General features: G+C 42.1%; 1 protein-coding gene across 1 annotated transcript in view; it reads left to right on the top strand.

The window, feature by feature from the left end:
* Positions 1-24,958, top strand: part of LOC138643323 (transmembrane channel-like protein 2) — a 230,008-nt gene that overhangs the window by 45,108 nt on the left and 159,942 nt on the right. Inside the window, exon 7 of the mRNA XM_069732252.1 lies at positions 781-923. Within this exon, the coding sequence (XP_069588353.1) occupies positions 781-923 (143 nt within the window). The remainder of the gene's footprint in view (positions 1-780; positions 924-24,958) is intronic.

The following is a 24,958-nucleotide window of genomic DNA, read 5'->3' as shown; positions in this document are numbered from 1 at the left end:
GGCTATCCCTGTCCAATTACCTCAAATAGTGGAGATTCTCCTACCTTGCTAAGCTCCTATCTTAACCCTTTTCTGTTCCCTCCCTCACCCAGGGAGGTGAGAGGTTGAAGTGTATTGGAAAACACTAACCAGACAGACAAGGATTAACAGACATGGATAAAATAAAACTACAATCACACAAATACACTTGCAAAACAACAAAATGGGAAAGAGGGCGTGAATAGGAGGCACAAACCAAATGGGAAAGGATAAGGATAAACACACAAACCAACTACATGCAGAAATCTCCTGAAAAACTCTCCAACTGCCTACTACAATCCTTCAACACTTAACCAGCAAGTAGAACAGCTATCCCTGGCAACTCTCAAGTGCCAGTGGCGAGCATATATACCAGAGGAAGGAGTTGCCAAAACAGCTGAGACAATTCAGGATGGAGAGCTCCAGGAGATCAAATAAACTGAATAACTCTTTCAATGATGTTTAATAGGATAGTGAAGCAGTTCTAATCAGTGCAGGAGTTTGTGTAACCAGATGCCACGTTCTTCTGGCCCCTCTCTGTCCTGCTATCCCCGTGACAGATACAATGTGACTTACAGTAGCTAAAAATTATTGTTTGATGTTAATAATATTACAAATTAGCTTTTTTTTGTCTCTGTCAGATACAGCATGAAATGAAATCTTAAAAAATGTTAAGTACTATTGTAAATAATACATAAAAGTTACTCTGAAACAATATCAGGAGTGTTGTGTACGATCAGCTCTTCATATTTTATGTTACAGGGATATGCCAAATATTCTGTTTTGTTCTATGGTTTCTACAACAACCAACGCACAATCGGGTGGCTAAAGTTCAGACTCCCGCTTTCTTATTTCATGGTTGGGGTTGGGGTTTTTGGATACAGCCTGATGGTAGTTATCAGAACGTAAGTAGCATGACGTCACAGGAGCTTTATTTCGTCTTTTGTGTATGTTTCTTGATATAATAATAATAATAATTGTTGTCTTTGGATACAGCCTGATGGTAGTTATCAGAACGTAAGTAGTATGACGTCACAGGAGCTTTATTTCATCTTTAGTGTATGTTTCTTGATATAATACGTTCACACGTTGTATTGCCCAAAGCAATCATATCTACTATTACTCTTACATTGTCAGGAGGCAGCATAGTAGCTCATGTTTAGCACCATTATCTTGCAGAACTGAGGTCCTGAGATTAAATTTGACCTTGAATGTGTTGGTGCTTTCCACACAATAGAAATATAGAAAATACATTATTTTCCTGCTAAGCATTATGGAGATAATTAACCACTGAGGCCTGAATCCAGCTGAGCATTTAAAGGGAACATGTCACCCCCAAAATCGAAGGCGAGCTAAGCCCACCAGCATCAGGGCAGACAAAGTATGCCTGCGCAGGAGCCGCAGTGTGAATACAAGAAGAAGACCTCATCGTAAGAAGATGGGAGGCCCCAGACCGGATCACGACACCCATCGGACCAGAACCGGACAGGGACCGCCACTGGGTGAGTATAATCTAACCTCTTTTTCTCATCTTTCAGGATACATCGGGGGCTCATCTACATCATTACAGAATGCTGTAGATAAGCCCCTGATGCTGGTGGGCTTAGCTCACTTTCGATTTTGGGGGTGACAGGTTCCCTTTAACATAAATGAAGTTTTAGGGAGGGTCTGCCATAGGATATTGCATAAATCTGACTGTAGGTTACACTAGGCTTTAAGATATGGATGCCCATTTCTTGGACATCTGCTTTCTTTGGCTTTTTTACTTTTCATGTGCTAAGAGTGGTCAAAACTAGAAGATGTGTAATTCATCTGTAATTGTCCCATGTTTGGGAACTGACAATAACCGTGAAATGCTGTTGAAGATTAGATATTGGATAACAGAGGAACTGAGGTGATGAAGACCTCTGTGGCATTGTTGGACACAGAGAGAAGAGAGCCATTATGTATGAACAGTATATGAATACTTTGCAATTTAACCCCTTCATGACTTTGCGATTTTCTGCTTTGGTGCTTTTGTTTTTTTCTCCCCTTATTCCAAAAGCCGTAACTTACCGTATTTATTTTTTCATTCCCATTGTCGTATGAGGACTTGTTTTTTGCAGGACAAGTTGTACTTTTTAGGGACTCCAATCATTTTATCATGTAATGCACCAGAAAGCAGGAAAGAAATTCCCAAAATTGCAAAAAAAATGCAATTCCACAATTGTTTTTCAGTTTTTTTTTTATTTACCATGTTCACTATATGGTAAAACTGACCTGGAAATATGATTCCCCAAGGAAGTATGAGTACCCAGATATCAAATATTGAGTTTTTTTGTTTTTATTATTTAAGTTGTGAAAAGATTGCAGAAATTTGCAAGAAAAAAAAAATCTAGCTTTTGTCAACATTTTCTAAGACCCATATAATTTTAATTTTTCGGGATATGGGGCTGTGTGAGGGCTTATTTTTTGTGCCCTGAGCTGACGTGTTTATTAATACCCTTTTGGGTTAGATAAGAAATTTTGATTGCCTCTCATTTAATTTTTTTTTGCAATATTGAAGAGACAAAAAAACTGTTAATCTGATGTCTTGATTCTCGTTACACCATTTACCGATCGGATAAATTTATTGCATATTTTGATAGATCAGACATTTCTGAACGCAACGATACCAAATATATGCATTTAAAAAATATATATTTTAAAAGGGGGTGATTTGAACTTTTGTGGGGGGGTTTCATATTTTTTAAATGTTTTTTTTTAACTGTACACTGAATTTAATGGTCCACTTAGGAGACTTGAATCTCAGATCATCTGATCGCTTATGCTATATATAGCAGTGCATCAGCACAGCTATGTATAGCTAAAATCACGATCTATGAATGCCAGCCATGGGTCGGAACTCACAGAAGGATTGTAATGACAGGCACGGGGGTTATCAGCAGGCCCCCGGCTGTCATGAAAACCCATTCCCACCGTGATCACATGACAGAAGGTCCAATGGGGATAAATGATTATGTGCTGGTGGCCAGTGTGTCTTGAATCCCACTGTCAATGATTGGTTAACAGCTAAAGGAGGAACTCCGCTCTACCTGGGGCTCTTAAAGGCAAATGATAGTAGAAAAACTGTAGGGGAACAGAAGCACAAAACACCATTGGGATTAAATGAGTCATATTATGTGCGGGCAAAGACATGGGCTCGATGTGCGATCCCACATCAAAAGGGACTGTGAGTATTCCGGGTTTTCCAAGTCACCTTCTGAATGATTTTGCCCTTTGTTAAGATGGAGTTTGCTGTTTTTGTCTGCCCTACTTCCTGTTCGTTTGTTTAAAACCTGGCTCAGGTGTCAGCCTCTTTGCTGGAGTATTCTGCTTCCGTTTCCTCTTCAGCTCAGCTGCTTGTTCTACTGTGCTTCTACCCGTGGCTCTGGACATTCTCTGCCTATGTAAGCTACAATCTCAGTCTGTTGGCTTTGGAACTTAACCCTTGGTTCACTCCACTTGGTAAGAACTCTTTTTTTGAACTGTGTTTTGGAACTATGTTGCTGGACTGTGTTTTTGCTACTTAATCCTTTATTTACTCCCCAGGTGGGAGCTACTGGAATTTACACCAGTGTAATACTTGAAAGAAACTTTCAATACAATACAATACAAGAAACTTGTTTCATTGCGGGTTATCAGTCTATTGTTTTGGGTGTTATTGCTGTGGTACAAATACACTATTAGCACTAAAAGAAACCCGTCTCTGTCTGTTCATTGCCCCACGCTATCAGAATCCTAGAGTTCCTACAATAGTATTACAGGATACTCCAGCCAAAAAAGGATTTTGCTGGGACAATGACAGAGACATGGTTAGACAAGATGTTTGCTATGATTAACTCCTTGCAGCAGGTGATGGCAGCTGTACAAAATAAGATTAGAGACATGGATTCCCGGGCTAACCACAATGCGCAGGTGTTTGGTCAGGCTCTCTAAGATTTACGTACCTTGGTAGAAGCTCAGGTTACTCCACCTGTTCAGCATACACCACCCACCAGTATGCCTAAATTGCCTCCTTTCCGGTTTAATGGTGACCGAAGTCAATTCCGCGGGTTTGTTAATCAATGCATATTATTTCTTGATGTACATGCCTCCTACTGCCAGTCTGACAGATCTAAGGTATTATGTATTATTATGTTGTTGACATCATGGGCACTTGGTTGGGCAAATCCTATGGTTGAAAGTCGCGATGTCTGTCTAAATAATTTGGATGATTTTATGGTATCTATGGTGCAAATGTTTGATGATCCCAACCGCCGTGCCTCCGCTGAAAAATCCTTGCTTTCCTTACGCCTGGGGAAACGTTCAGTCATAGAATATATTACTGAATTTAAGAGGTTAGTAGTGGAAACCAACTGGGATAGCAATGCTTTATTGCCAATTTTTAATAAAGGGTTGTCCAGTACAATCAAGGATGAGCTAGCTCGCTCAGAGTCTCCACAGGAGTTTGAGTTATTTTTACAACACTGTGTGCGTATTGATATCCGCCTAACTGAACGCAGACAAGAGAAATGGGCAGCTTTAAGTCACATCACTAATTTTGCTCTTCCGTCTAGGGAAACTACCAGCAAGAACCCGCGGGAGGCTGAGGAGGTGCCTATGCAAGTGGACTCACTACAAAAACGTGAGAGTAATGAACACCGAAAATATCGTTTTCGTGAGCGCTTATGTTTTTACTGCGGTCAATCAGATCATTTCCTCATTAATTGTCCTAAATGTCCCAGGCGACATAACAAAGTGTTGGCGGCAGTAGGGAATTATGATAATACAGACACTGAGTCAGAAGTTTCAGAGACCAGTTTACATCTAGATGCTGTGGTTCCCCTAACAATGATGTCGACTTCCCCTAAAGATCAAGGGGAGAAATACTCACATTGTTCTCTTCCTATTCAGATTCTGTGGGATGGACAGTGGATACCAAGTTCTGCTATGCTAGACTCTGGAGCAGGTGGAAATTTCATGGATTCTTCTTTTGCCAGGGAACATGGTATTAAGACACAACTAAGAGCCTCGCCATTCACCATGGAAATGGTGGATGGGTCTCCATTAATTTCCGGGCCAGTAGACCGGGAGACGGTGCTTCTGAAGTGTAAGATGGAACCAGACCATCAGGAAACCCTTTCATTTATGTTAATATCTTCTCCTCATTTTCCGGTAATTTTAGGAATTCCCTGGTTACGGTCAAAAAATCCAAACATCAATTGGGAAACCAAGGAGATATCCTTCCTTCCGAAGTGCAGCCTTACCATCAGTCCAATGGTAACAGCTCCAGTTACCCAGAATTTGGAGGAGACAATACAGGTACCTACTCTTCCTCTGGTTTACCAGGAATTCTCGGATGTTTGTGACAAGAGGAAGGCAGACCAACTCCCTCCACATAGACCATATGACTGTCCCATAGAACTGCTTCCTGGGGCAGCGATTCCTTTTGGCCATGTTTACCCGTTGGCAGCTGCAGAATTAAAGACATTTCAAGAATATATAGATGAGAATTTAGCCAAGGGATTTATCCGATCATCTTCTTCACCAGCGGGAGCCCCCATATTCTTTGTAAAGAAGAAAGATGGTACTCTAAGACCTTGCATTGACTACCGGGAGTTAAATAAGGTAACCATCCGTAACAGGTACCCGTTGCCGCTAATTCCTGAATTGTTGGAGAGAGTTCACCAAGCTAAGATATTCACCAAATTAGATCTTCGCGGGGCATATAATTTACTTCGTATAGGTCTGGGAGACGAATGGAAGACAGCTTTCAGTTGCCGGTATGGACATTTTGAATATTTAGTGATGCCATTCGGACTCTGTAACGCTCCTGCTGCTTTCCAACACTTAGCCAACGATATTTTCAGGGATTTACTTGATCATTATGTAGTAATTTACCTGGATGAGATCTTGATTTTCTCTGATTCCCTACAGGAACATCAGGAACATGTCAAGACCGTGCTCAGACGTTTGAGAGATAATCATTTGTACATGAAACTCAAAAAGTGTGAATTTCATTGCTCCAAGATTCAATTTTTAGGCTATGTTATTTCTCCCCAGGGATTGAATATGGAGTCCAGCAAGATCCAGGCGATCATAGATTGGCCGGTACCAGGAAACATTAAAGAGGTACAACGATTCATTGGTTTTGCTAAGTTTTATAGACGTTTTATCCGGAATTTTTCAGAAATTGTCTGTCCCATCACTCTCCTCACTAAGAAGGGGAAGAAGTTTGTATGGTCTTCGCAAGCCCAGGAAGCCTTTGATCACCTCAAGGTTTGTTTTACCACGGCTCCGATATTGATGCACCCAGGTCCTGCCCTTTTTGTCATGGAGGTGGATGCTTCTGACTGTGCACTGGGAGCAATCCTCTCACAACGAACCAGAGACAAAGGTTTGCTGCACCCGTGTGCCTTCTTTTCTCACAGGTTATCATCTGCTGAACTGAACTATGATATTGCAGATAAGGAACTTTTGGCAATCATTTCCACCTTTAAGGAATGGAGACACCATTTGCAGGGAGCAACTCAACAGGTAGTAGTGCTCACAGATCACCATAATTTAGAATTCCTTAAGTCCGCCAGATGTCTCTCTCCTCGATAAGCTAATGGGAAAGCCGATGCATTATCCCGAATCCACACGATGGACTCTGTGCCTGGGACCCTGTCTAAGACCATCTTGTCTGATGCCAATTTCATAAGAGTGCTCCAGGACCGGGACTTGTGGGAGGAGATCAAGCTGGCCTATGATGGTGACGTATTTCTAGCTGCCCCACCTGACAATGTGAATCTTGTCTTTCAGAATGGTGTATGGCTTAGAGATCGATGTATTTATGTCCCTGAGGCTGTGAGACTTCGAATTCTCAAATTTGTCCATGACTCCGTATTTGCTGGTCATCGGGGGGTACAGAAAACGCAGGGATTTTTAAGTCGTTTTTTCTGGTGGCCTACCTGCTTGAAGGATGTGAATGACTATGTCCGCTCTTGTGAGGTTTGTGCCCGGTACAAAGTTCCTCGTGTTTCACCTACTGGCCTTCTTAAGCCACTACCCATACCATCTCGCCCTTGGGGGTCTATTTCGATGGACTTTATTGTGGAGTTACCCACCTCTGGTGGTAAAAATACTATTTTGGTGGTAGTGCACCATTTAACGAAGGCTGCTCATTTTATTCCTTGCACCGGTCTTCCCTCAGCTACAGAGACAGTAGATCTGGTTATCGTTATCCAGAATGTTTTCCGGCTGCATGGGGTACCAGATGAGATCATCTTTGACAGGAGAATATAATTTACCTCTAGGTTTTGGAAAGGATTTCGTTCTGCGCTCCACATTAATGTTTGCTTATCTTCTGCATACCACCCTCAGACGAACGGGCAGACCGAACGGACCAATCAAACCTTGGAGAAATATCTACACTGTTACGTCAATCATTTGCAGGATGATTGGCTGAAGCTACTTCAGTTAGCGGAATTTTCGTATAACAACTCACAGAGCAGTTCCACGAAGGTAACGCCTTTTTTTGCCAATCTGGGATAAAATCCAAATATTTTTCCTTGGTCTCCGGTTGTTACTTCAGTACTGGCAGTTCAAGACAGAGTGGCGGTGTTGCAACTTAATCTTGAAGTTTTGAAAGACTCCCTGACCACAGCACAGGAGCGTTACAAGAAGTCAGCCGATAGATTCCGGAAACCGGCACCTATGTATAAGGTAGGAGACTCGGTTTGGTTGTCCACCAAGAATCTAAGATTGGGTGTTCCTTCGCAGAAACTTGGACATAAATCCATCGGTCCATTCAAGATCACCGGGATTGTGAGCTCTGTTGCTTGTCGGCTGAAGCTGCCACGAACTCTAAAGGTACACCAAGTATTTCATCATGTTTCTTTATTAAAACTGGTCTCTCTTAACACATTTCAGGGACGTATCGTACCTCCTCCTCCACCAGTGTTGGTTGATGGCGAAGAACAATTTGTGGTACAGGACATTGTCGATTCAAGACTTCATAGGAACCGGCTTCAGTATCTAGTTAGATGGCAGGGTTACTCTCCTGAAAATGATTCTTGGGAACCAGTAAGTAACATCAATGCTCCCCTGAAGGTTGCTCAATTTCATCGTAGATACCCAGACAAGCCTGGTCCAGGATCGTCCTGAGTCCGATTCTAGGGGGGGAGTAATGTCAGTATTCCGGGTTTTCCCAAGTCACCTTGTGAATGATTTTGCCCTTTGTTAAGATGGAGTTTGCTGTTTTTGCTGCCCTACTTCCTGTTCGTTTGTTTAAAACCTGCTCAGGTGTCAGCCTTTTTGCTGGAGTATTCTGCTTCCGTTTCCTCTTCAGCTCAGCTGCTTGTTCTACTGTGCTTCTACCTGTGGCTCTGGACATTCTCTGCCTATGTAAGCTACACTCTGTCTGTTGGCTTTTGAACTTAACCCTTGGTTCACTCCTCCTGGTAAGAACTCTGTTTTTGAACTGTGTTTTGTAACTATGTTGCTGGACTTTGTTTTTGCTACTTAATCCTTCATTTACCCCCCCCTCCCCCGGTGGGAGCTACTGGAATTTACACCAGTATAATACTTTAATGTGAACTTGTTCTGGACTTACCTGTGTTTATGCCACAACTGAGATCAACTTGAGAACTTGTTTCTGGACTTACCCGTGTTCATGTCACACCTGGGATTAACCTGAGGACTTGCTCTGGACTTCCCTGTGTTTACTACATACCTGGATTTGACTCTTTCTGCACCAACAGTGTTTTGGATCTGCACCACTTCACCTGCTAAGAACTCATCCGACTTGCTGTATATGGTTTTATTTAATTGCTGGTTATCAATATATTGTTTTGGGTGTTATTGCTGTGGTACAAATACACTATTTGCACTAAAAGAAATCCGTCTCTGTCTGTTCATTGCCCCACGCTATCAGAATCCTAGAGTTCCTACAATAGTATTACAGGGACACAACATTTGATGTAAATATACATCAAAGGTCATGAAGGGGTTAATATTTCATCATAGTTCATGGTTTTCACAGTATGTGTTCGTAAAAGAAGCTGCGTGCTGCTTCCAAAGTGGAATTTATCCCCCTTAGCTTTAAGGTATTGAGGTGGGGGGGGGCATTAATTTTTAGGTGGTTATAAGTTTATAGGCACCGCGTTTTCATCTGCATCGCCTGCTCATTTGCATCATTGATGTGTGCAGTGGCAGCCTGCTATTACATTCAAAGTTCTCTTCAGAATAGTGAACCAGAAAAGAGCATGCTTTGCTTTTTTTCCAAACAGACCAAAGCATTTACAAATAACATTGCTCACTGCGAAGTGCTTTCTGATGCACACATAGACAGCACTCTGACAAAAAACGCAGCCATTCGAGCAAAAATTGAGTAAATCAAAATCAAGTAGAGACGATGAACAAATCAATTCGATGCAATTCAAATTTGTGTCGAATTTTAGGAAATTTGCTGGACCTAGCCATGACTGCAGCTATTCTACACAAAGCAGAAGAATACATCAGCCATACAGGGCACATGAGTAGGCAGGCTTTCAATCAAAGCCTTGTAGCTGTCACATCATATAGCACAGCCTAACTTAGACTGTATAAAAGCAGAGGCATTTCGGGGGGGGGGGGACATGTTTTACTTAGAGGATGTCACAGCGCACAGCTTATCAATAGAAATAGGAAGAAAACCTCTGAATAAACTGTACAGATAGTGTGTGAAAAAAAAGCAGGGAAGATTGGTTGTCATCTGTTTACCCATAGCCATATACAGTTGTGAGAAAAAATGTTTGAACCTTCCTGATTACCTATTCTTTGGCATGTTTGTCACACGTAAATGTTTCAGATCACTAAAAAAAAAAATATATTAGAAAAAGATAACACAAGTAAGCACAAAATTACATTTTCAAATGAAGGTCTTTTTTATTAAGGGAAAAAGGAATCGAAATCTACTGTACAGGGCCCTGTGTGATAGCCCCTCTTCCCCCTTAAAACATATATTAACTGTGGTTTATCACATGTTCGGGAAGCCGAGTTCAAAGTCTCTAGCCACTTGCAGGCCTGATTACTGCCACACCTGTTCTCAATCAGAAAATCACTTAAATAGGATCTGCCTGAAAAATCTAGACATCAAGCTGCGATCCAAAGAAATTCTGGAACAAATGGGAAGCAAAGTAATTGAGATCTATCAGTATGGAAAAGGTGATAAAGCCATTTCTCATGCTTTGGGACTCCAGCAAACCACAGTGAGAGCCATTATCCACAAATGGCGAAAACAGGGAACAGTGGTGAACCTTCCCAAGAGTGGCCAGCTGACCAAAATTACCTCAATAGCACAGCAATGACTCATCAAAGAGGTCACAAAAAACCCCACAACAGCATTCAAAGAACTGCAGACCTCACTTGCCTCAGTTTAGGTCAGTGCTCATGATTCCACCATAAGAAAGAGATTGGACAAAAATGACCTGTATGGCAGAGTTCCAAGATGAAAACCCCTGCTGTGCAATATGAACATAAAGGCTTGTCTCAGTTTAGCTAGAAAACATCTAGAAGAACCCCAAGACTTTTGGGAGAATACTCTGTGGACTGACCAGACAAAAGTTGAACTTTTTGGAAGGTGTATGTCCCAATATATCTGGCATAGACGTAACACAGCATTTCAAAAAAGTAACATCATATGAACAGCAAAAAATATGGTGGTGGTAGAATTACGGTTTGGGGCTGTTGTGAACCTTCGGGACCTGGAAGATTTGCTGTGATAAATGGAGCCGTGAATTCTGCTGACTACCAAAAAATCCTGAAGGAGAATGTCCAGCCATCTGTTTGTGACCTCAAGCTGAAGTGTACTTGGGTTATGCAGCAGGACAATGATTCAAAACACACCAGCAAGTCTGAATGACTTAAGAAAACAAAATTAAAACTTTGGAATGGCCTGGTCAAAATCCTGAGCTTAATCTAATTAAAGTGCTGTGACATGACCTTAAAAAGGTGGTTCATGCTCAGAAATCCTCCAATGTTGCTGAATTACAACAATGATGAGTGGACCAAAATTCCTCAAGAGTGTTGTAAAAGACTCATTGCTAGTTATTGCAAATGCTTGGTTGTTGCTACTAAGAGTGGCCCAACCAGTTATTAGGTTTAGGAGCAGTCATTTTTTTGGTCTCTTGACAAGTCTAGCTCTGCTACATCTAGATGCCATGCTAAATGTTGGCATGATGCAAACATTGAACCTGACATCCAGCAGAGACACTGAACTGCACATGATAGCACAAGCTCAGTGTCTTACGGTGACGTGAATAAGAGGAGCGGAGTTCATAGCCGATGAACTCCATTCACCTCATTGATGTCACCGCTAGCGGCGTGACAAATGTCTTTAAAAAGCATATTGCATACACACACAAAAAATGGACTTGTGACGGGGCCTTATATAGCATCATCTTATTCCACAACACTTTACCGATACAGTCCCAGGAAACTTGAGACTGCTATGCATTTCTTTTCAGGGCAATTGGAATACACCAAAATCTAATTTTTTTTAAAGAATTTACAGAAACTGGTGAATTCAAATTTCGAAAGATTTGTTCATCTCTAATTAGGGGGCATTTGTATGGGTGTCTTTCTCTACAACTTTGAATGATTAACTGCAATAGGGGACTGGAGTAAATGTTACAGTATTTTGTTTTACACTTATATCTTGTGTCATCGACCAATTATCTAGCTATGAACCAATGAACTATAATTAGAAAAGCAGCATTTCCTTCTCTAACATTCTCATATTGTTCCCCAAAGCTCTTATTTATAGTGACACCACAGCCAGTGTAAATGCCATTCAGATATGAATTATTTATAACCACACATAATTATATTTTCTGGCTGCTATGTAATTGTTTTCTGTTATCCTAACTTATCAGCTTTTAGCTTAAGTAAAAGGGCAAATGTGTTCTTTTAGGAAATATCAGTAATGGCCAACTATTACGTATTTTTTTATTCAAATGTGCATCAGAATGTCTATTATGTGATGTACATACTGAATAACCTGAATAAAATGACTTTAGTGAAGAACACAATAGACTCCTAAAAGACTTTCATTGACATCTAATCTCCAGTTAAAGGTGATATATAGTGATGAGTGAATATTCTCGTTACTCGAGATTTCCCGAGCACGCTCGGATGTCCTGAGATTTAGTTTTCATCGCCGCGGCTGAATGATTTACATCTGTTAGCCAGCATAGTACATGTGTGGATTGACTGGTTGCTAGGGAATCCCCACATGTAATCAAGCTGGCTAATAGCTGTAAATCATTCAGCTGCGGCGATGAAAACTAAATCTCCGAGCACTAAAAAATACTCTGAAGACACCCGAGCATGCTCGAGAAATCTCAAGTAACGAGCATATCCGCTCATCACTAGTGATGTATCGTTTGAAAATGGCAGACTCTTTAAAACAAGTTTGAATGTTAAACATACAGTCAGGGAAATAAGTATTTTATACACTGCCGATTTTGCAATTTTTCCCACCTACAAAGAATGGAGAAGTCTGTAATTTCACACTTCAACTGTGAGAGACAGAATCTTAAAAAAATCCAGAAAATCACATTGAAAGATTTAGACATAATTAATTTGCATTTTATTGCATGAAATAAGTATTTGATATAATAGAAAATGAACTTAATTAATGTTTGGTGCATAAACCCTTGTTTGCAATTACAGAGGTCAGACGTTTCCTGTAGTTCTTGACCAAGTTTGCACATACTGTAGCTGTAAAGCAAAGAACCTAAAGTATGGAGAGCTCCATACTTTAGGTTCTTTGCTTTATTACTATACCGAATGGTCTGCCATTCATGTACTAAGTAGTGGTCCTTTTGGCACTTGCGCACTTGCACATCTTCACTATTATTAGTATTTTCTCCAGCCCACTTGTGGTTGCAACATTATTATTTATTTATTTCTCTCGACCTCTATTTTTGTTCTACATACTGTAGCTGGAATTTTGGCCCACTCCTCCATACAGACTTTCTCCTGATCTTTTAGGTTTTGGGGCTGTGGCTGGCCAATATTGAGTTTGATTTTCTATTGGGTTCAGATCGGGAGACTGCTTAGCCCACTCCAGGACATTAAAATGCTTCTTATGGAGACACTCCTTAGTTGCCCTGGCTGTGTGTTTTGGGTTATTGTCATGCTGGAAGTCCCATACACGACCCATCTTCAATGCTCTTACTGAGGGAATGAGGTTGTTGGCCAAAATCTTGGAATACATGACCCCATCTATCCTCCCTTTAATGTGGTGTAGTTGTCCTGTCCCCTTTGCAGAAAAGTATCCCCAAAGTAGGAAGTTTCCCCCACCATGCTTCATGGTTGGGAAGGTGTTCTTGGGGTTGTACTCATTCCTTAAAACACAGCGAGTGGAGATGATAGCATAAAGTTCTATTTTGGTCTCATCTGACCACATGACTTTCTCCCATACCTTCTCTGTATCATCCAGATGGTCATTGTCAAATTTCAAACATGGCTGGACATGTGTTGGAGTGAGTAAGGGGACCTTGCATGCTCTGAAAGATTATAATCCTTGACAGTGTAGTGTGTTACTAATGGTAATGTTTGAGACTGTGGTCCCAGCTCTCTTCAGGTCATTGACCAGGTCCTCCCATGTAGTTCTGGGCTGACTCCTGACCTTTACCCCATGAGGTAAGAGCTTGCATGGAGCGACAGACCGAGGAAAATTGAGTCATCTTGTGTTTCTTAAATTTTCTAGTAATTATGCCAACAGTTGTTGCCTTCTCAGCAAGCTACTTTGCTATTTCCTGTAGCTCGTCTCAGCCTTGTGCAGGTCTACAATTTTGTCCCTGGTGTCCTTCGACAGCTCTTTGTCTTGGCTATAGTGGAGAGGTTGGAGTGTGATTGATAGAGCATGTGGACAGGTGTCTTTTATACAGGCAATGAGTTCAAACTGGTGCAATTAATACAGGTAATGAGTGCAGAGTAGGATGGCTTCATAAAGAAAAACTATCAGGTCTGTGAGAGACAGAATTCTTCCTGATTGATAGGTGGCAGCTAAATACTTATTTTATACAATAAAATGCAATTTAATTATTTAAAAATCTTACAATGTGATTTTCTGCTTTTTATTCTTAGATTCTGTCTCTCACAGTTGAAGCGTACCGTCAATAAAAATTACAGACCTCTCCATTCTTTGTAGGTGGGAAATCTTGCTAAATCGACAGTTTATCAAATACCATATATACTCGAGTGTAAGCCGACCCAAGTATAAGCCGCCCCCCCTAATTTTGCCACAAAGTACTGGGAAAACTTAATGACTCGAGTATAAGGCTAGGGTGGAAAATGCAGCAGCTACCGGTAAATGTCAAAAGTAAAAATAGATACCAATAAAAGTAAAATTAATTGAGACATCAGTAGGTTAAGTGTTTTTGAATATCCATAATGAATCAGGATCCCCATATAATGCTCCATACAGTTCATGATGGCCCCATAAGATACTCCATATTAAAATATGCCCCATATAATCCTGCATAAAGGTTAATAATGGCCCCATTAGATGCTCCATAGACACATTTGCCCAATATAATGCTGCACAAATATTAATTGTGGCCCCTTAAGATGCTCCAGAAAGATATTTGCCCCATATAGTGCTGCACAAACCTTGATTATGGCCCCATAAGATGCTCCATACAGACACTTGCCCCATATAGTACTGCACAAACGTTTATTATGGCCCGATAAGATGCTCCATAAAGATATTTGCCCCATATAGTGCTGCACAAACGTTGATTATGGCCCCATAAGATGCCCCATAAAGATATTTGCGCCATATAGTGCTGCACAAAGGTTAACTATGGCCCCCATAAGATGCTCCATAAAGATATTTTCGCCATATAGTGCTGGACAAACGTTGATTATGGCTCCATACAGACACTTGCCCCATTTGCTGTTGCTGCAAAAAAAAAATTAAAAATCGCATACTCACCTCTCCGTCGCTCAGGCCCCCGGTACTTTCAATATTCACATGACTTTGTTCCATCGCCGCTCCATCTTCAGCGTCTTCTGCACTGACGTTCATTCAGGCAGACGGCGCGCACGTCACCACGCCCTCTGACCTGAGCGTCACTGCAGAAGATGCTGAAGACGGAGCGGCGCCGGAACGAGGAGCAAGTGAATATCGTGCAGCGCTGCACTCCCCTCCTCATTATATTCACCTGCTCCTGGCGCAGTGCAGTCCCTGCTTCCCCAGTGCTTCCCCGGCGCCGCAGCTTCTTCCGTCACTGCTCATTACAGTAATGAATATGCGGCTCCTCCCCTATGGGAGGTTGAGCCACATATTCATTACTGTAATGAGCGGTACCATGTGACCGCTCAGTACAGTTACAAGCTGTGGCGCAGGGGAACCAGGGACTGCACCAGGAGTAGGTGAGTATAATTAGACAGCCCCTGCTCCCCCTCCCCTGCCGACCCCTGGGTATGACTCGAGTATAAGCCGAGAGGGGGACTTTCAACCCCCAAAAAATGGGCTGAAAATCTCAGCTTATACTCGAGTATATACCGTACTTACTTTCTCTACTGTATTTAAAAAATTCTGTTAATTCTTTTTAATTTTTGTTAACATTTATATAAAAAAACAACCACACAGAAAGCTTGCTATTTTTACACTGGTCAACAGAGGTTTTGCTAGGGTCCTGAAAGATCAGGGTCCCAAGCCCAAAGTGCATGTCCCCCCACACAACCCTCCCCCTGCCATTGAAAAGAGGATCTATACATATATAATTACAATATACCAATGTTGCTAACCTAAAATACACTATACAAACACAAATATTATCAAAATGACTACTATAAAAGGACAAAATAATACTGCTGCAAGATGTCCACTAATGTTCGCACTTCACACTGAGTATGTGTTAAAATATGACTGTTACCTCTACATAACAAAACACGCTATACAAAAAACAATGATTAGAGATGGGCGAACCCGAACAGTAAAGTTCGGCATATGCTTCAAATACCTACAGTTCGGGCACGGACACCGAACATGGACTTCACCAGGAAGTTCGTGTTACTGTTCGGGTTCGGCTTCCCAAACACCAGGTGCTGAAATCATCCCAGCCAGTCAAAGCCATGGTTCCCATGCTGTCAAAAGACAGTGTGAGCACTCAGCTGTGATCGAAGGTAAAAAGTTTACCTCCGGTCACTGGTGTCAGCTGATGGGACAACTGCTCCCATCATCCGACACCTGCTGCCGCTAATAACAATGAGAAAAAACTGCATGGGTTCCCCTGTATTTTTTTAACCAGCCTGGTAAAAATTCACAGCTGGGGGCTGCAGCCCTCAGCTGTCAGGTTCAGTAAGACTAGCTATCAAGAATAGAGAGGTCCCCATGCCGTATTTTTAAATTATTTAAATAAATTATTTAAATATACGGCATTGGATCCCCCCATTTTTGACAACCAGCCTTGTTAAAGCAGACAGCTGGGGGCTGGTATTCTCAGACTGGTAAGGGGCCATGGATATTGGCCCCCCCACCTAAAAATAGCAGCCTGCAGCTTGCATCTATTAGATGCGCCAATTCTGGCACTTTGCCCTGCTCTTCCCTGTAGCGGTGGCAAGTGGGGTTAATATTTGTGAGTTTGGTGTCACCTTTGTATTGTCAGGTGACATCAAGCCCATATCTTAATGATGGAGAGGCGTCTGTAAGACACCTATCCATTACTAATCCTACAGTTGTATTGCAAATAAAGACACAGCCAGAATAAAGTCCTCTATTAGAATTAAAACAAAACGCAGTTTTCCTTTTTAATTTAAAAATAACAAACACAGTTATCCTCGCCAAACGCCTTTTCCACTGAAGCCCTCCTTCTCCTGTAATAAAACAAAAAACATAACAATATCCCTCACCTCTCTGTCGTTATGTCCCACGTTGTAATCCATGTCTGGGGAAAAACTGTTTTCAATCTGGGCAGTGCCAAAATGTGACCGTCCAGGCTGAGAACCACTGTGGTGACTGAACGGCTGTGAGAGCAGCATCAGTGACTGGCGGTGACATCATCAAGGTTACCTCCAGTGACTGAGGCTCCATTCCCAGCCAGCCTGAACTGCAGTGACCTCGATGATATCCCCGCTAGCACATGAGAGTTTTTCCCACGGTGCTAACGGGGATGTCAACAAAGATGGCGCCATCCAGGTGACCAAGTAACCAAAACTTAGTAAGTTACATTCAACTTTGGTCTTATCTCTTATTCCCTACACTTTTTGCTCGGTCATTTCTATATGACTCATATACACTGACACCTACTGGTGTATTTCTGCACTTGCACTTTTCATATATATAACTTTTTACTAGTAATACACAATGTGGTAGCTAATATCTTTGCTGCAATAGGTTGCGATTGTGGGTGTCCTTTTTATATTGGATGTAGCACTCCTTTGTTTTTAAATTGTAATATTTTATGTACTATTTACACTATTTGTGCATTGATTTTTCTGGTATAATCTACCTGTTTTATTAAAAAACTTCATGGTATTTAATAATTTTGGACGTATGGTCGGTATTACAGGTCTTCCGGTTGGTTTGTGCAGATACCCAATATGTGGAGGAAAATAACTGTTTTAGTGCACGGCAGGGCTTGGAAGGAAAGGAGTGCCATTTGACTTACTGAATGCAAAATTTGCTGGAATAATTAGCGGATGCCATGTCGTGTTTGGAGAGCCCCTGATGTGCCTAAGCAGTGGAAACCCTCCACAATTGCCACCATTTTGGAAACTAAACCCCTTTGGGAACTTATCTAGATGTGTATTGAATACCTTGAACCTCCTGGTGCTTCACAGAAATTTATAACGTTAAGCCGTGAAAATTTAAAAATCAAATTTTTCTAGCAAAAATCTTTTTTTATCTCTAAATCTTGTATTTTCACAAGAGTAACAGGAGAATCTGGACCCCAAAATTTGTTGTGCAATTTCTCCTGAGTTTACTGATACCCCATATGTCATCGAAAACTACTTTTGAGGGACAGTGCAAAGCTCAAAAGGGGAGAAACGCCATATTATAGTGCAGATTTTGCTGCACTTGTTTGAGGATGCCATGTTATATTGGCAGAGCCCCTGAGGAGCCAACACAGCAGAACCCCCCATAAGTGACCCTATTTTACAAACCAAACCTATAAATTAATTAATTTAGGGGTGCAGCGATTGTGTTGACACCACAGATGTGTCAGACTTTTATACCATTGGGCAGTGAAGATAAAATAATTTTCATTTTTACCACCAAAATTGTGTGTTACCCCAGGTTTTACATTTTCATACTGGGAAATGGGTAAAAATGGCACCAAATTTGTCCCACAATTTCTACTGAATGTGGCAATACCCCATATGTGGCTGTACAGTCTACTTAGCCATACGGAGAGACTTGGGAGGGATAGATCGCTATTTGCCTCCTGGAATGCAGATTTTCCTAGAATAGTTTGCAGTGACCCCATTTTGAAAATTATAACCCTTTTAGGAATTTATCTGCAGATTTAGTGACGATTTTCACTCCATGAGTGTTTTCCAGATACCAGCAGCAGTGGATGTTGCTGAGTGAAAATTGCAAACTGCTGTTGTAGTGACCAGTACATTATGAAGCTCATGCTTCTGGAAACACCCACCTGTTAATTAAGTGGGTTCTCATCATCACTACAGAAATGCCAAATATATGAACACTAAATGTAATTTAGGCACACTGGGGCTCAGAATGGAGAGGGGGGGCATTTGTATTTGTGAGCGGAGATTTTGCTGAATTTCTTTTCGGGGGTACAGAAGCCATTTAGCTTTTCCAGAGCCTTTATGCTACCAGTAATGTGGAAGCCCCCTAAATTTCCATTAACAGATGACGGACCTGGGTTTGCTTTTTTTGTGGATTGAGCTGAAGCTTTTATTGGGTACATTTTACATAACATTTATGATCCTATTTATCCGGCACTCTATGCTGAGCACTTACATCGGGATTTCCATCTAAGTCTCCGAATGACGTGACAGATGAAACCCCCAACAGCATTGTTTTTTGTCTCTTTTTTATGGTGTTCACTGAAGGGATTAGCTAATGGGACAGTTTTATAGAGCGGGTTATTACGGACATGCGATACCAAATATGAGTACTTTTATTGTTTATTTTTTTATTTACATAAATACATTTATTTATTAGAAAAATATTTCTTTTTTTTCTTTATTTGGATATCTTAAAAAAAATATTTTGACACTTTTTATTTTTTTAACTTTTACATTGTCTCATCCTGGGACATCACTGTATACCATAATATTGCTGTTCTGATACTCTGCAATGTTTCTGCACAGCAGAGTATTGGAGCAGCATCTGACAGGCAGCAAAGGAGGCATGTCAGGCATCTCAGCAGGCGCTAACAAGCCACCTTCCCTGCAGGACCCCAAAGGACCCGCGGCCATCTTGCAGCCAAGGGTCACCATGGAGACAATCAGGACAATGCGATCGAATTTCTTTGTCCTGATGAAAGCGCGCAGGGAGCTCAACACTTGTATGATTCTTCGCAATGTTGCTGTCACTACTGACAGCGGCATTAGAGGGGTTAAACATACGTGATCGGTTCTAGCACTGATAGTGGGCGTTGCTACAGGTTGTCAGCTCTCAAATAGAGCTGACAGCTGCACCCGATCGCCATGGCGCTCAGCATGAAACCGCGTGATCCTGCCACCATACATATACTGCTTTTTGCGGGAACGCAGCTCCCGTAGAGCAGTATATGTACAGCGAATGTCGGGAAGGGGTTAAAGTAATACCCCCCAAAAAATAAAAATGCCACCTGACTGCCTCAATAAAAACTAATAATACCCCATTTATAACAAATAATGTCTTCTAAGCGCCCACACAACACTGTATATACAGTATGATAGCCCTACAGTCTCCTATGCACAATAGGATTGCACTCAAAGTCCTGCATTATATATTGAGAGCCCCATAGCTCCCTATATATAGCATAATGGCAACTGAGCAGTCTATTGGTTCTTGCGGGCATGTGACTGCTGTAAAGCATATTTTTTAACAGTAACATTTCCACAAGCGACATTTATCAGGGTTGTCGGACAACAACTTTTTTGCCTGTTTGTTGGGCTTTCCATGCATGTGTTGTGACAGTGAAACAGCCACGATACAAGCAGCTGCTGTGCAGGTCAGCAGGAGAGCTCCAGGTATCTGGGTTCCCTTTGCAGCTCATTCGGTAAGTGTTATAGCTTGCCGAATAAGGAGGGAGCCGAACATATTCACTCATCTCTAACTATAATGTGTTTTGGGACACAATTTGTTGGTATTTAACCTTCAATAAAATTGTTCAAAATTTTATCGGTATTATTATGTTGATCCATAGAGTTTTAGATATTCTTGGGCAGATTTCGGTTGTATCTAACACTCCAAAAAAATTGTTCAAAAATGTATCAGTAATATATTGCTCATCCATAGAGTAGTACGTCTTCTTGGGAACATTTCAGTGAGATCTAATAGTGATGATCGAGCACTAAAATGATCGAGTGCTCATTGCTGGGGTCGAGCAATTTGTAATACTCTGGTACTCGGACAGAACAATGAGCCCAATGTAAGTCTATGGGAAACCCGAGCATTTGTACCGCGATCCCTCGAGTGGTCCTTTTAACATCTAAAAATTATGGAAATACTCCTCAAATGACATGGGATCATCATGGCAAATGCCCCTGAAAGCATTTCTGACTCCTAGGTCACAGCTGTTAACAATGTTGTCAGAGTTTTACGCCATTTTTACACGTGCACCAAAAAAACATACAAAACCGAAACCAAATTGGATTTTGCTGGGAAATATGTTAAGGAACATCCTTTCCCGGGTAATGACTTGTATATAAAGCAAAATAATTAACCCCAAACAAAAATGTTCCTCTGCTGCTTGGGCTATGTTCACATGCAGCATTTTTGATGCGTTTTTCAAGTTCAGCATTGCTTTCAACCAATACAAATACATTCTCTGAGAAATGTCATTGTAACATTTAACAACCCTAGCTGGCCATGTGGTGTGTGACACATATGCAGACACATCTTGTTTCATTTATGAAGGAGAGAGTCTTAAAGTCACTGAGCCTATGTTTAGAGGGGCATCAGTAGGCATTAATATTCTTAAAGGGCCATTATTAAACAGTGAGTCTCCTATACTGTTAATGCCTATGCAGTGAGTGGCTGTCTGTCAAAAATTAGGACACACCCCAATGCCCCTTTCACGAGGCGTACAGGAGGGCCTCTGGAAAAAATGTTGCAATGAGTGCAAGGCCTGCCCTGCACCAAAGTGACATGCACCTCAATAACACTTTCAGCAGACGTACTTGTGGGGCTCATGACAAAATTGTTCCCATTAGAAGAAAGTGTGTTTCCCATACTGTTTGATTATGCATTGAATGTAAGGTCTGCCCTGCACCAAATTTACATGCACTCAATAACCCTTTCAGAAGATATACTTGAGGGCCACATGACAAAATTGTTCCCATTAGAAGAAAGTGTGTTTCCCATACTGTTTGCTTATTCATTGAATGCAAGCCATGGCCTGCCCCAAAGTTACATGCACCCCGATAACCCTTTGAACCCTGGTACTGGATGGCCACAGGTAAACCCATTTCATATTATTTATTTGTTTTTCCCATACTGTTTGCTATGCAGTGAATGCATTGCCTGCCAAAAATTGGAAGGCACTCCAATAACCCTTGGAAGAGACGTAGAGGTGGGCCTCCTGAAAAGAATGTTCCCATTATTAGGAAGTGGGTCTCCCATAGTGTTTGTTTATGCAGTGAATGCAAAGCCTGCCAAAAATTAGGAGGAACTCTAATGTCCCTTGAAAGAGACATGGAGGAAGGCCTCATAAAAATGTTCCCATTATAAAGGAGTGGGTCTCCTATACTTGGAATGCCCATTCACTAAGTGTGTGGGTGGACAAAAATTTCCTCCTGGGGGTACATGTTTTTTAAAAAAAAATTATGGGCATCATAGACACCCTTACAAAAAACTAGATTGGCTGTAGCATCATGAAACACGTTCACCCTGGTGTTCTAGTGGTGGTGGATGATGAGGATGAGGAGAAGAAGGAGGAGGACAACAAATAGCAAAATCAGAAAGTGTATACCCATGTGTGGCTGTGAAGAGGTGCATGGGAATACACCTCCCAAAAAGACAACGTATTGGAGGTTATGTTTCGCTGTTATCATTTGGTGGTGTAGATAAGTCTGGCTCAATCCAGCTATTGTTCATTTTTATAAGAGTCAGCCTGTCTGCATTTTCAGTTGACAGGCGAATGCACTTATCTGTTATAATTCCACCAGCGGCACTAAAAATCCGCTCTAACAAAATGCTAGCAGCAGGGCTGGCCAGGACTACCAAGGCGTAGAGAGCCAGTTCATGCCACATGTCTAGCTTGGATACCCAATAATTAAAAGGCACAGAGTAATCACGGAGGATGTTGGTATAGTCAGCAAGGTACTACCTCAGCATCTTGCCAAACATTCCATTCCTTATGACATTACCCTGCGCCTCAGGGCTAGGGCAATGGGAGGGTCTGAGAAAACTGTCCCAGACCTTTGCCAGTGTTCCCCTGTATCTGCTGGATTGGAGTTGTGTCTCTCTCGCCTGTACTCCTTGGTTGTCCAATGAACTGTGATGTCTGCCACTAGCGTTTACAGATGGGAATTTTTTTAATAATTCAAAAACAATGGCCCTCTGGTACTGCACCATTCTAGTACACCTGTCTGCCTCTGGAAAAAGAAATTGAAAGTTCTCCATGTAGCGTGGGTCTAGAAGTGTCACCAACCAGTAATGAGTGTTACCGTAAATTTTCATAATGCAAGGGTAACGGAAAAGGCAGCGCAACATAAAGTCAGCCATGCGTGCCAGACTGGTAGCAGGCAAACCTTCTGTGTCCTCACCAACAGGACGACTGACCAAGGTGTCCTCCTCCATTTCCTCAGACCATCCACGCTGAACAGACAGTATGACAGTTGTGATTGTAGTACCATCTATAGCGCCTGAAAGTAGCTCCTGTTCTTCCTCCTCTTCCTCATTGTCAACCAAAACACGTTGGGATGACATGAGGCTGGACTGTGTGTAGTCACCCTTTATGGTTCCTTGCTCCATGTCCTCATGCTCTGCCTGCAATGCATCCTCTTCATTGTGAGCAGAGAGCTTTTCAAGAATGCAGAGAAGTGGGATGGTGATGCTAATTATGGCTTCATCGCCACTCACCATCTTGGTGGATTCCTCAAAGTTTTGCAGGATGGTACATATGTCTGACATCCATGTCCACTCTTGAGGTTTTATGTATGGAGTCTAAACTGAATAACGACAGCCTTGTTGATGCTGATAGTAGTGTTGAGCGATACCGTCCGATACTTGAAAGTATCGGTATCGGATAGTATCGGCCGATACCCGAAAAATATCGGATATCGCCGATACCGATATCCGATACCAATACAAGTCAATGGGACATCAAGTATCGGAAGGTATTCTCATGGTTCCCAGGGTCTGAAGGAGAGGAAACTCTCCTTCAGGCCCTGGGATCCATAGGGATGTGTAAAATAAAGAATTAAAATAAAAAATATTGATATATTTACCTCTCCGGCGGCCCCTGAACTCAGCGCAGGTAACCGGCAGGCTTCTTTGTTCAAAATCAGCGCTTTTAGGACCTGAGAATCACGTCCCGGCTTCTGATTGGTCGCGGGCCGCCCATGTGACCGCCACGCGACCAATCACAAGCCGTGACGTCATTCGCAGGTCCTTAACGCGCTCATTTTTTAAAAATGAGCGCGGTAATGACTTTCAAAGACGTAGCGGCTTGTGATTGGTTGCGGCCACGCGACCAATCACAAGCCGCGACGTCACCGCAAGCTATTAACGCGCTCATTTTTAAAAATGAGCGCGTTAATGACTTTCAAAGACGTAGCGGCTTGTGATTGGTCACGTGGCCGCAACCAATCACAAGCCGCTACGTCTTTGAAAGTCATTACCGCGCTCATTTTTAAAAATGAGCGCGTTAATAGCTTGCGGTGACGTCGCGGCTTGTGATTGGTCGCGTGGCCGCAACCAATCACAAGCCGCTACGTCTTTGAAAGTCATTAACGCGCTCATTTTTAAAAATGAGCGCGTTAATAGCTTGCGGTGACGTCGCGGCTTGTGATTGGTCGCGGCCACGCGACCAATCACAAGCCGCTACGTCTTTGAAAGCCATTAACGCGCTCATTTTTAAAAATGAGCGCGTTAATAGCTTGCGGTGACGTCGCGGCTTGTGATTGGTCGCGTGGCCGTGACCAATCACAAGCCGCTACGTCTTTGAAAGTCATTAACGCGCTCATTTTTAAAAATGAGCGCGTTAATAGCTTGCGGTGACGTCGCGGCTTGTGATTGGTCGCGTGGCGGTCACATGGGCGGCCCGCGACCAATCAGAAGCCGGGACGTGATTCTCAGGTCCTAAAAGCGCTGATTTTGAACAACGAAGCCTGCCGGTTACCCGCGCTGAGTCCAGGGGCCGCCGGAGAGGTAAATATATCAATATTTTTTATTTTAATTCTTTATTTTACACATCTCTATGTATCCGATACCGATACCCGATACCACAAAAGTATCGGATCTCGGTATCGGAATTCCGATACCGCAAGTATCGGCCGATACCCGATACTTGCGGTATCGGAATGCTCAACACTAGCTGATAGTCAACAACTGCCCTCTTCTGCTCACAAATCCTTTCCAACATATGCAGTGTAGGGTTCTAAAGCGTGGGGACATCACACACCAGTTGGTGAGCCAGAAGCTGCAAAAACTGCTGAAGCACAGCAAGGGTGGCTGAAGCTGTAGCTGACTTTCCAAAATTGGCACACAGGTGGCGTAATTTCAAAAGCAGATCCGGCAGCTCCTGGTAGGTTTTGAGAAACCGCTGAACCATGAGGT

This window comes from Ranitomeya imitator, chromosome 6 (assembly GCF_032444005.1).
Source record: "Ranitomeya imitator isolate aRanImi1 chromosome 6, aRanImi1.pri, whole genome shotgun sequence".
Taxonomy (NCBI): Eukaryota; Metazoa; Chordata; class Amphibia; order Anura; family Dendrobatidae; genus Ranitomeya; species Ranitomeya imitator.
This window is presented reverse-complemented; position numbering and strand designations above follow the sequence as displayed.